Source organism: Tympanuchus pallidicinctus, unplaced genomic scaffold (assembly GCF_026119805.1).
Source record: "Tympanuchus pallidicinctus isolate F22 unplaced genomic scaffold, pur_lepc_1.0 scaffold16, whole genome shotgun sequence".
NCBI lineage: Eukaryota > Metazoa > Chordata > Aves > Galliformes > Phasianidae > Tympanuchus > Tympanuchus pallidicinctus.
In genome coordinates this window covers 14383781-14395150 of record NW_026294679.1, presented here as the reverse complement: position 1 = coordinate 14395150, position 11370 = coordinate 14383781, and the positions used below count along the sequence as shown (strand labels likewise).

At 40.2% G+C, this 11370-nt stretch overlaps 1 protein-coding gene across 2 annotated transcripts; it reads right to left on the bottom strand.

Annotated features, from left to right (window-relative positions):
• Window positions 1–1598: 1598 nt before the first annotated feature.
• CCNJ (cyclin J) lies at window positions 1599–11309 on the bottom strand. Of its 2 annotated transcripts, none has more exons than XM_052676611.1 (5): window positions 11178–11309; window positions 9044–9254; window positions 6369–6668; window positions 6117–6276; window positions 1599–4710 (listed from the first exon to the last, which is right to left on the bottom strand). In XM_052676611.1, exons 2-5 carry the CDS (start codon window positions 9108–9110, stop codon window positions 4299–4301), a joined length of 939 nt encoding a protein of 312 aa, XP_052532571.1. In that variant the 5' UTR covers window positions 9111–9254; window positions 11178–11309; the 3' UTR covers window positions 1599–4298. The 2 variants fall into 2 exon arrangements, with proteins under 2 accessions (XP_052532571.1, XP_052532570.1); XM_052676610.1 differs by lacking the exon at window positions 11178–11309 and adding an exon at window positions 10820–10945.
• Window positions 11310–11370: the final 61 nt, after the last annotated feature.

Genomic DNA, 11370 nt, shown 5'->3' with positions numbered 1-11370 from the left:
ATTTCTGGACAGTTTGAGAGCACATACATCAGCTAATATGTATAGTAATGATGCAAATAACTTGCATGGTGAATGTGAATGTTACAGTGAATAAGCATAATGAATCTCAAGTTTGCAGTTTTAGTACCTGTATTATTTATTTATATTTATATTTATATTTATATTTATATTTATTTTATTTTATTTTATTATATTTATATTTATTTATTTATATTATTTATAATGGAGACTGAAAATAGCACAGCATCTTGTTATTGCCACTTGGTGTTTTAAAAATTTGCTGCTCTGAAATAAAGACTACTAACTGGGCACTACTGTTCAGTCAGATAAGGCCTATCTGCTCTAGAGGCTGATGTTCCTGTGAACATTTGGAACCACTCATAAATTATTAAGGAAGCATGCCATATTGCTTGAAAAATCTTTTATTTCTAATTACATGCCAGTCTGCAAAATATGAACTTTGAATTTCAGCTTCTAAATGAAATGAATTTCTGGCAGAAATTAGGACTATTTGATAGAGGTAATAAGCCCAGATCATGGGAGACAGATGAAACTTGGTGTGTTACGTACAAAAACAAATCTTCACGCTTCAAATTTAAAATCTTTTGAATTCTACTAGAATACCTAACTGAATTGTAGCTGTCAGTCCTTGTAGTTAGAGATTCATAAAGGTCAGGTGGTAATTGCTGTTTTGTAATTACAATTAAAACAAAACAAAACTCAAAAACAACCAACTATGGGATTTCATGGAGAAAGTCTAGACAGAAGGTTTGCCACCTTAAGGATGAAGACAAAACTTTCCAGAGGAAAGTATCAGTAATTCACGTATGCTGTCACTATACTGATGTAATGTATTGTCCCTATTCCTTGGTGGAACAGAACAGAGCTTGCTTTCCCTCTGTAGCTTCCAGAAGGTTTTCCACAGTTAGAGCTTATCCCTGAAACAATGGATATAAGCTCAGATTTTCATTTTCTAGCCTTCTGGGAATACTTTGAGCAGCCCACGTGATGTTTGGAGTTCTATATCTTGTTTCAATTGTGAAACGTATACATTATTAGTAAATTAATTAGTAACTAAAAACTATTACCTTCTGCCCTCACAGCTATTATAAATAATCTAAAAGCTTGTGGCAATAGCCTTTTGCCAAAAGCCAACTGTTCTTCTAATTGAGTTCAAGTATTGAAAGGATTGCATGTATCACTTTTTTTTTTTTTTTTTTTGAATGAGAGCAAAATGAATTCATGTCTTTCCTCCTGCAACACTTCTTTTGTTCTCAATTTCTTTGTTACAGCTGTGCACTGGATACAAGGTTGTTGAAGTGTACAATGTTGAACATATGCTGTGGGTACAATTAGTTCCAAAGCCCCTTCCTGCATGATTTCCTTCCCACTCGAACCCCCTCCCCCCAGTTTGCAGTGTTTAGGTTTTGTTTGGTTTTTTTTTTGGTTGTGTCAGCATTCCCAAAGCTGCTTATAGTGTCATAGAAGTAAGGGGTGGTAAAGTGGAGAAAAAGTCCATATACCTCCAGCTCATATGCAGTGGTGATAGAAGACTTATTAGGGCCAGTTTAAATATTAAAAAAATAAAGCATAGTATACACTGGGACTTTCTTATTCAAAACTAGTTTTATTTTTAAAAATAAATTGAATGCATAGCACTCACAAAGATTCCATTGTTTTGGACATTTTGCATTTAGGAGCACCATTCTTATTTATGCTATAGAAAACATTTTGGTTCTAGTAGTAAGAACAGTGTATCTTTAATGTACACTGGTAAAGCCCTTTTAAATAATACATCAAAACTGTTCAGTATACATTTTCTCTGCAGTCACTATGAAGCTGTAGTGTCAGAAAAAAAAGACAGACTAAGCAATAAATTAAAAACAAACAGCAAGTAGTGGATTTCTTTACAGTTGACCTAATGTCTTAAAAATTGTCAAATAAAAATATCCTATTAAATGTAAGTTGGTTGTATTAACTAACTGAATAATCCCCCCACCCATTATAATTCCAGTGTTAAGTATTAGTTAAATTTTTATATATCAAATGCCTATGGGATAACTTTACTAATACTCCAAAAAAAAAAAAAAAAAAAAAAAAAAGCCTATACTGATGCATCACAACTAAAGATGATGAGTTAGCTGATGAGATTTTCCAGAAAAGTTTGCTACAGGCATCTGCTGTTACTTCAAGTCATGGTCTATTATAAGACTGTACATTCATAGTATCAGAGGTAGTTCAGAGCACTGAGGACTTGGATATAGCAATGCAACAAAATGAAACTGGTAGAAGGAAGTCCATTTCCCTTTTACATGGGTAACAATGCTGAATAAAAAGCATGGCATCTTATGAGGTGGAAAATCTCAACTTAATGCTACTTTCAGACAAGGGGAAATATTCATTAATAGATGGAGAGGTGAGGAAAAAGATTTTACACTTAAAAGAAGTAAGAATTGACCCTATGCCTATTTCAAAGCTGATTCTCAACAATAAACTTTTGTTATCCTCCTAAACCCCTCTTGACTTAGACTTTTATGCTACAAAAGCCCTCAACAAAAATTGGGATTTATACAGAAAATAGAACAAATGGAACAGGATTTATTCTCCTCATCAATAAGTAGATTTTTTTTGTAGCATGTTATCATTCAATTCCATAGAGAATGAATGTATTTGCATTCTCTCCATTCTGAACATAATGGGAAGGCCCTCTCTCCAGTGACAAAGCACTCACCTTAGTATTGGTAGCATATCTTAATTGCCCCTATTTTCAAAGTGGTCTTTGTGAGATCCCCAATGGGATGGTACAAGTTTTGTAAGTGTTGCTACTAAGATGAGCAGAAGATGGAGATGGTAAGAGAACAACAACAACAAAAAAGCCTTAAGTTTACAACCTATAAAGATATTTTAAAGTAGTAAGAATCCTGTCATCCAAATTTCCTCCCATATTCTACCACAGGAGAGGCTGGTATTTTTTTTTATTTTTTAAGCAGTTTTGCCCTACTATCTTCATTACCATTTTCATCCAAGAGTTGGACAAGTGAAGCTTTCTACTCTCAGACAGCCTGCTCCACAGGAGATAGTGTAATTTCATAAAGTTATGTGATTAACATCTTAATTGTGATAAAGCAGTTCACTCTGCAACACATTTTGACCCACCCATTTAGAAGAGTAGATCTCTGCATTTTCTTCTGGAATTCCCAAACAGAATATAAATTTGCCCCACTATTACCTGAGAATTTCCCTCCACTGTAAGCCTGACACAGATTGGGTTTCTATTTGACTGCCTTTTTTTTTTTTTTTTTTTTGTAGAATTGATACAGTCAGTACAATTGGAGGATGCTTGGTTGTTGTGTGTGCATGTACATGGAGGAATCACAGCCACTGTAACAATCTGGCACAGCACTAGCTCGGATGAAACTTTCGCTTTTCTTCAATCATTAATACCTCACTGCTGGACAGTAGTTCACATCTACATTCTGTGAACACTAATGCATCCCTTTGGTACTTGGTGTGTAGATGCCCTGAAAAAAAGCCACTCCATTTGCTATAATCTCTTCCCTTTCTCCCTCAGGTTATACCCAATTAAGCGTACAAACCAGCAGCGCAAAGTTATGAGTAGAAAATTCCCTGAGTTAGTATGAAAGAGTTACTTTAAACAAAAAGGACAAGGAAAGAAAAAAGAAGGAAAAACATAGCATCTATCCTGTGGGGTACAAAACTTAAAAAACTAGCCACAATACCAGTTAACTCAAATGCAAATATCTAAAGCAAATATCCAACACAAAAGCAAGAGCATGGAGTTATCAAAATGAAATTTGTTTCTTCCTCTGGTCCCTACATATTTGGAAAAATCTGGCATTCAGTGGATTCTTAAGTTTCAGTAAATTTAAAGTTAATACTGTATGGTGGTATTACATAAATGTCTTCAAAAATAATACTGCGTATCTCCTTCATTAAACAGTAATTCTGTAGTTAGTCCACAGCCATTTTTCTTTTGGCTAATATTTCAAGTATGTGCACTAGAAGCACAGACTATTCTGAGTGCCTGAGTAAGAAGTTACTATGCCCAGGTATACACAATCTTTCAGATGTTCCGTGTGCTTAGTTTAAGCAGTCTGTATTTGAGCTCCAGTACTAATTGTCAATCCAGTTGCCTTTTTTTCCTGGAAAGACTTTTTTTTTTTTTAATACAACTTCCTGCCCTCAAACATATTTGAGGTTAAACAAAAACAAAATAACTCCCCCTCAATGCAACTTCCTGCCCCCCATAAACAAGCACAAGATCAGTTTTGTACTTATCACCTCTCAAAGCAGGGAGTAACACAGGAATATCGTCCATTCACTTGGTAACTGCGGTTGTAGGAGACACTTACACATGGCTTCACTTCTAGAGGAACAGCTAGTGACATGGCAGCACCAGTCTGTGCATGGGATCGAGCCTGGACGCTAGACTGTAAGGCAGAAGGGCAAGTCTGAAGTGGATAAGATGCTGTGTGATTAGCTGATACTATCTGTTGACAGTTTTGCTGTTGTGATGTCTGATGATGATACTGTAATGAAGACTGATGAGCTTGGAGATACTGTGGTATGTGTGGTTGAACATTAGCCTGATGAGCAGTCGGACCTGGGGTCTGAAATACAGTATGTTGAGCAGACTGAGAGTGTTGTCCTTTTTGCTTATTTGCTTCCTTCACATCGTTATCATGTGCACTAAAACAAATGGAGAAGACAGAATACATTAAAATAGATATAAAAGTCATTTGAACTCTTGGATTAACTGAAGAGCAGTAACAAATGCTGTGGTTACCAGAAAGGATCCAAAGCTTAAGAAAAAAAAATTTTTTTTTTTTTTAAGTTTGCCCTTTAAAGTTTGTTTCTTTTCAGGATTTCACTTATTTTCCTATTCTAAATTCTAAACCAAGTTTTAGTGCAATACAAGCAATACAGCAGTATCTAAAATAGTCTCAGTGCAAGAAAGTCTGCTAGTATACTGCAGTTGAGTGCCAGATCATTGAAAGTATACTTACTTGTTGTCTCTGTCTCATTTAAATTTGGAAACAGAGTAGAAGTTTTTCTTTAAAAAACATGATATTCTGTCCTGCTCTGTACTTAAACAGTTTAGTTCACCTGAGTTTCTTTTGATTGATACCTTCCTTAAATGTATTTAGACTTATTCTTTCACATGCTCTTATGCTGATGTGAAGCAAGCAGGTGCCAGCTGCACACTTCTATCGGACCTTAAGTCAGATAAGATTTTGGTTCTGTATGTACAGGGCTGATCTCTTGAGCTTGGTATGGTTCAGCCCATCAACAGTCTTAATTTAAGAGACTGCAAGCTTTTTATGGTGCACTACAAAAAAGACTGTAAGCTTCCCCTGTCCTCCCATATCAAAGCATTCCAGAGTGGTACTGAAAATGTAACACATTTGCGTGCTCTAGGTACCATTCACTTCATTACATTTGTTGCTGAAGAAAATAGAGGTCAAAGGTGATAATGTCAACCTTATTTACAGTTTTGATTCTTCCAGATTCAGAATTTTCTGTACTTTAACAGTGCATAATTGTACTTATATATGGGCAAGAGCAAACCTCTATAGGAGGACAGCAATTACTGTGGGCATAGGTTTAGATCTTGAGCTTTGGAATGTAAGAACTGATTTGATACCCTTTCCAAGGTATCAATGAACCCTTACCAGCAAGGTTCAAGTTGGCATTTGCTGGTGTTTTGTGTGATGTCATTTGCATTGCTACATGGTAACACAAAACTAGATGCAACCACCCAGCTGATTTTTCTCTCAGTAAGTTGGCTTTTCAAACAATTCCATGTGTGATACACAATCTGCCTGGAGCCTCTTTTTAACTACCAAGGCACAGTCTTAAGAGCAAGCATGAGACCCTGAGCCTCCCATACTCTTTTTTGCCTGTTAATGGACTACAGAGATTGGGAACAAGCTATTTAACAGATTCTCTGAGCATGTTATACTTAAAAATATTACTTAATACATAAGTATATGTAAGTACAAACAGATATTTAAAAAAATCAACACAGTGTTAGAAGCAATTAGGCATACCAACAGTTTGGTACACCGGCCAGAAAAAAGCAGCTATTAACTTACATTAAAAGGCGTTCAATACATGGCACTAGAAAATCCCAGGAATATGCAGTAAGATGATGCAGTCGAGTAGGCCATGTTGGTGAGAGGCGTAAGATAATCCTTGAAGAAGCTACACATGCAGTGGCAACTAAAGAAGGGGCATAATTTAAGAATGCATGATCTAGAATGAAGAAAACATAAAAAAGATTCATTTAAGTTGGACATAATCTGCCAAGACAACAAAGAAGTAATTACCTGAAATACATAACTCACCTTGCAGCGATACTTCAAGAAAGTAATCAGCATATTTTGCCATATATAACTTAGTCTTCTCCAAGCAAACCATTGGCCAGCCATCATGAAGATCAGTTTCATGGACAGCAATAGAAAGATAATAGTCGATGAAATGAGCAGCAGTTGGGAGGCACAAATTCCACTGAAATGTTTCTAGCAACAGTAACTCCATATGAAGCAAATTCTGTTTTGTTAGTACCAAATTCATATTAGTCATACATCCCAAGCTGTTCAGTTGTTCAAGTTTGGGAACACTGTCTTCCTTTTCTTCAAATTTACCTTCAGATGAACAGAAAGAGGGGGAAAAAGGGTTCAGCATGCGTGAACTACAAAACACACTGCATCTACTGACTGTTGTTGGTCATATTTCAATTCTAGTACATCAAATAAGCTTTAGACTTTTCCACAAATGCAAAGCTCAAATGGAAGACTTACTTGGAGACATAAAGTAGCATGTACTATAAAGGACTGAATTTCAGCAGATAATGTCATCGTGCTGGATATCATACAGTGCCATATTTCCTGTTGATCCATCTGCCCATGAACCAGTTACTGTTTGCCAAGTGCAGAAGTAAGCTATGTTATGACATCCGTGGCACTACTTATATTAAGTTTTTGTCACCAAACTACTGTATTATGAAATGACATAGTGAAATACCACTGCCATGGGACCTAATCACTCTCTCTTCCCCACAAACCCTGTTTGGTTTTAGAAATCATTAGAGTACAGCTACCTCTCTAGTCAATTTATCTGCCCTGTTATTACCTGTTACGCTAGGTGCATTTTTAGATTTGATAGCAGATATGCTGCTCCAGCATTTCAAAGAAGTAGATTTCAGCAATGTACATCTGAAAAACCACATTGCCATGTAAACTTAACACTGCTGGTAGCTTCAACCTTCCCTGGACTTTAACTTGTCAGGCCTGTATGCTTTTAGCCTGAAGCAGAATTGTATATGTAGAAAATCCATTAATAAGGGAAACAAGTGTCACATTTCCATACAGTTTGCCATATGGTTGTGCTATTTAAATTTCATTGCAAATTCTTTCCATCTTACACCCACTATTCAGTACTACAGATATGTTGTAAAAGCACATTTTTAGAGACTTTTGCAGGACTGAACATACCAATCGTTTGCTTTCACCCCACTAACAGTGAGAGGTATTTACACAGGAGTTAAGGCCATGCCAGCCCCAGCCTGTTCGTTTTTGTTTTCCACACTTAACTAATTACAGAAATGGAAGCTTTTCAGGACTCACATAATCATTTCTCTTATTACTTCTACAACTTTATCAGGCATAGTGTGATTTGTCTAGCTTACCATACTGTTTGAACAACTCGTTTGAGCCACACAGGACAGTTCAAAGCAGCATTTTGGTTTGTGCTTTCCATACTAAGTCACATAGTGCTTCTCAGAAGAATGTGTACTTCAGGCTCTCATAAGCACTATTTGCAGTTTGTTACAAAGGATAGTAAAAGTGATTAAGAAAAAAAAAAAACCAATAATCCTCTTCAGAACATGAATTTAATTTGAAGATCTGGCATTAGTTCAGAGACTATCCACTTTCTTAAATGGATTATACTGGTTTCTGAGGCCAGGTTTTTAATACTCAGAGCCCCATCCTCTGCCAAAGTGGCTGGTGGTATCCAGTCAAAATTTACCCCCAGAAGAATTCCAAAACAACTCCTTTTATCTTTCAACTGTTCTGTTGAATAGCTGTACTGCTGAAGACAGAGTGCACTGAAAGGAAGCAGTATACCAAAACCAGAAAACCAGAGCACAGAGGTGTTAACTAGCAGACAGGGCCTACAATGTGACATATCTTGTTTGAGAAAATGAAAATAGATTCAGAGAAATGGGTTAGCAGAAACTGAACCAGCAGTCAGCTCTGCTACCAGCACAAAGCTTGGGTGCTTGGTTTAAGAACAATTGCCAGCAAGCATGCTGCAAACTACATTCATATATTATTGGGGACTTGTAAAACGGCTCCAGAAGTGCATAAAGATGGATACACACCACAGGATTCTAGCTGAGCGCTATATAAGCAGCAGCACAGTTATTAATGAATGTTTGTAATTAATTCTATCTTCAGAGTACTGTGTAATCGCCAGTGTATTCACCTACATTACATTTTTTATGTGACACAGTACAGGATTTACTTTAGCCTAGGCTTGCACAAAGAACAGCACAATTTACAAAATCTGAAGTATGCCAGACACATGCAGCACCATCAACAGGCTGCAAAACAGTCTACATATGGTTTATTTCATTTCTTCCTTTATCACAAGTATCTTAATTGTTTTCAGCACTGGATCCACCTATTTTGACATATTCTTCAGAAGGCAGCCTTTCCATTCCTGTAGCTTCCCTCTGAAAAATTCATCTTAGAATAATTCGTATTTCCAAACACAAACACTGGTTTTTAATTGCAATTCACTTTTTCCCCTTTGTATTATCAGGTGCCAACAGAGGTCCAAACAGAAATCTAAAGAAAGGCTTATCATCTGGGCCAAATTTAAGTACGCAAATCTAACCCTCAGTCTTTTATAACCACTTTGTTTCCTCTGCCCCCTGTATCCCTAGCAGGTTACTCCCTGCACTTGGCAGAACCACCTGTATTACTCTCGTTCAACTATGGTGCTACATACTTACTTGCTAAAAGTAAACAGGAAAGAGCAACCACATGCAGCTGCTGTATGGATATGTCATAGCGATCCATAAAGAGGTCCAGCAGATACACAGCTAGATGTCGTGCAGCAGGACAGAGTCTGAACCGATTGCTCACAATGGCAATCAGATCTGCAAAGTATCTTCTCAGATGTAACTGGGGAGATTGGCCTTTGTAGGAGGGCAGCTTCAGCTCCTAGATGGACAGCAGCATGCAATTTTATTAAAACCACCATTTAGTGTACACTGGCATCAAACCAACATAGCTGGTATTCTCACATTTATTATGGAACTTGCAAACTATTTCTTTCCTTTTCTTTTTGTTCCCCTAGCTTCAGTATCTCTTTTCACAGAGCAAAGATTATTTGTGGTATTACAGAATTAAATATTTTGGTTCTGCATAACATTAGTATAACAGTGTAAGGCTTAATATATTTTCACCAATCAGCTAGAGTGACTGCTGATTTTACCTTCTCTACTGCAAAGGCTTCTCCAGCAGGGAAGCACCAGCAATATGCAAGGACTGCTCAGATGCTTCAACACGAAGTCCAATAGCTTAACTCAGCCCTCTCCTGTTGCAGTTTGATCTGAGCAACCAGACTTTGTACCAAAGCTGGTTGTCCTACAGGTGCCTTTGTGAGGGGGGCAATGACAGCTATATCTGAAGCTGGGAACTGGGAAAGAAGCAGGGGGATACCATCTCTTCCTGCATGCACTTCCGACCCTGACTTAATCTGATCTCACTGATGTTGCCCTGACACTGATTACAGCACGCTCTCAGACACTGAGTTAAAGGCACATAAACCTCACACAGCCTGAGATTTGGAGAGGGGGACAACACCAAAGCCCTACCAACACTACAGAGAAGAAAAGCCTTTGGCACTGTATTTGAAATACAAAGTTTGGGCTGGCAGAAGTAGAATCCGAGGGCTCCTGCCTACATCCCCTTGGTGCAGCACAGCAGCTCAGCCTTTGCCTGCTGTCATGCGTACTTTTATGAGTTACATTGTGCATTGCAGACTAAGTAGGATTTTGACTACAAGTAGATTTCCAACAGAACAATCCAATGACATCAGGTTAGAACTGAGTAACCCCCAATTTTCCAAGTTTTAGCATCAATTCAAAGTTCCGCAGTGTTTTATAAAATCAGGAAAAAAATTCATCATGACCAAAGCCATTCATACCTACCAAACTTTGGAATTTCACAATCTGACTTTGCTGTAGTAACTGTAACTCTGAGAGCACATACGTTATCCTGTTTTTCTCGTGTTTCTCCCCCTCCACAAGTTACTTTGGCAGTCACACCTTTGAAAACGATAATCCTCTCCGCAAATGCCACAAGGCAGCAGAAATAGGCTCAGTCACTATCAACTCGTTTTCCAGTCAAGATGCTCTCTACCACAGCAAACCATCCCCAGCAAGCAACTCCCAGTTAGAGCTGAAGCAATTCTGAACAGCCCCTAAATGCTCCCGATGCTGTGCTGGCGGTGCAATAGCATCACCACTTCCCTGACTTTGAGCTCGGAGCCGTTCGCACATCTGAGCAAAGTCCTTTTCTTTTTATACCGGACGAACAGAGAACAGCCCAGCGGGGCAGATCAGCTGTCAAGACCGAGGGCAGGCTGAGCACACGGCACCGCGTGTCCCGCTCTAGAGACGCAGCCCAAAGGTCTCAGCCAAAGCCGGCACCGAAGCCGCTCGCCCCGCTCCACCCCGGCCCCGCGCTGCCCACTCCCGCCGCCCCCCCCCCGGCGGCCCCACCTTGTAGCGCAGCGCCTGGTGGATGTCCGCCGCCAGCTGTCCGGTCCACCACTGCGCCTCCAGCTCCATGGGGGGCGGCGCGGCGCGGCCGGGGCCTGGGCGGAGGGGAGGAAGCGGCGCCGGCTGAGCGCGGGCGGGCGGGACGGGGCGGGCAGCGCCACGCTCGCCCCTTCCCCGCTCGCCCACAGTTAAGCGCGATCAGCTGCCGCTCTCGCCGCGGGGCCCCGAGGCCCCCCGGCCCAGCTGGCCGTCATGCGAGCCGGCGGCACAACTGAGGCTCGTTAAGCCCCGCCGCCGGGCGAGGAGCCCGATCGCGCCCCAACAAAGGGCCGGCGGCGCTCCCCCCTCCCCCACTCACCCTACGCAGCGGCCGCGGCAGGGCCTGGCGCGGGGCACCTGAGCGCGGCGCGGCGTGCCAAGGGCTCCCCTGCCATCACGCGGCGCCGCCCGCCTCACCCATTGTTAAAGGGCCGAGCGGGGCGGCGTGTGTACAAAGCCGGGCAGCGGCCGCCCCGCCGCCAATCGCTAGCTGCCTTACAGCGCGGCCCGCC

What these genes read in the sequence shown, in the direction of transcription:
- CCNJ (XM_052676610.1), bottom strand. Translation starts at nt 10,888, where the DNA reads ATGGAGCTGGAGGCGCAGTGGTGGACCGGACAGCTGGCGGCGGACATC. An exon ending in TTCCTGTTTACTTTTAGCAA is followed by an intron (nt 6,669 to 9,043) that starts GTAAGTATGTAG and finishes GTTCATCTGAAG; the next exon opens with GTAAATTTGAAGAAAAGGAA. An exon ending in TCTTGAAGTATCGCTGCAAG is followed by an intron (nt 6,277 to 6,368) that starts GTGAGTTATGTA and finishes TCTTCATTCTAG; the next exon opens with ATCATGCATTCTTAAATTAT.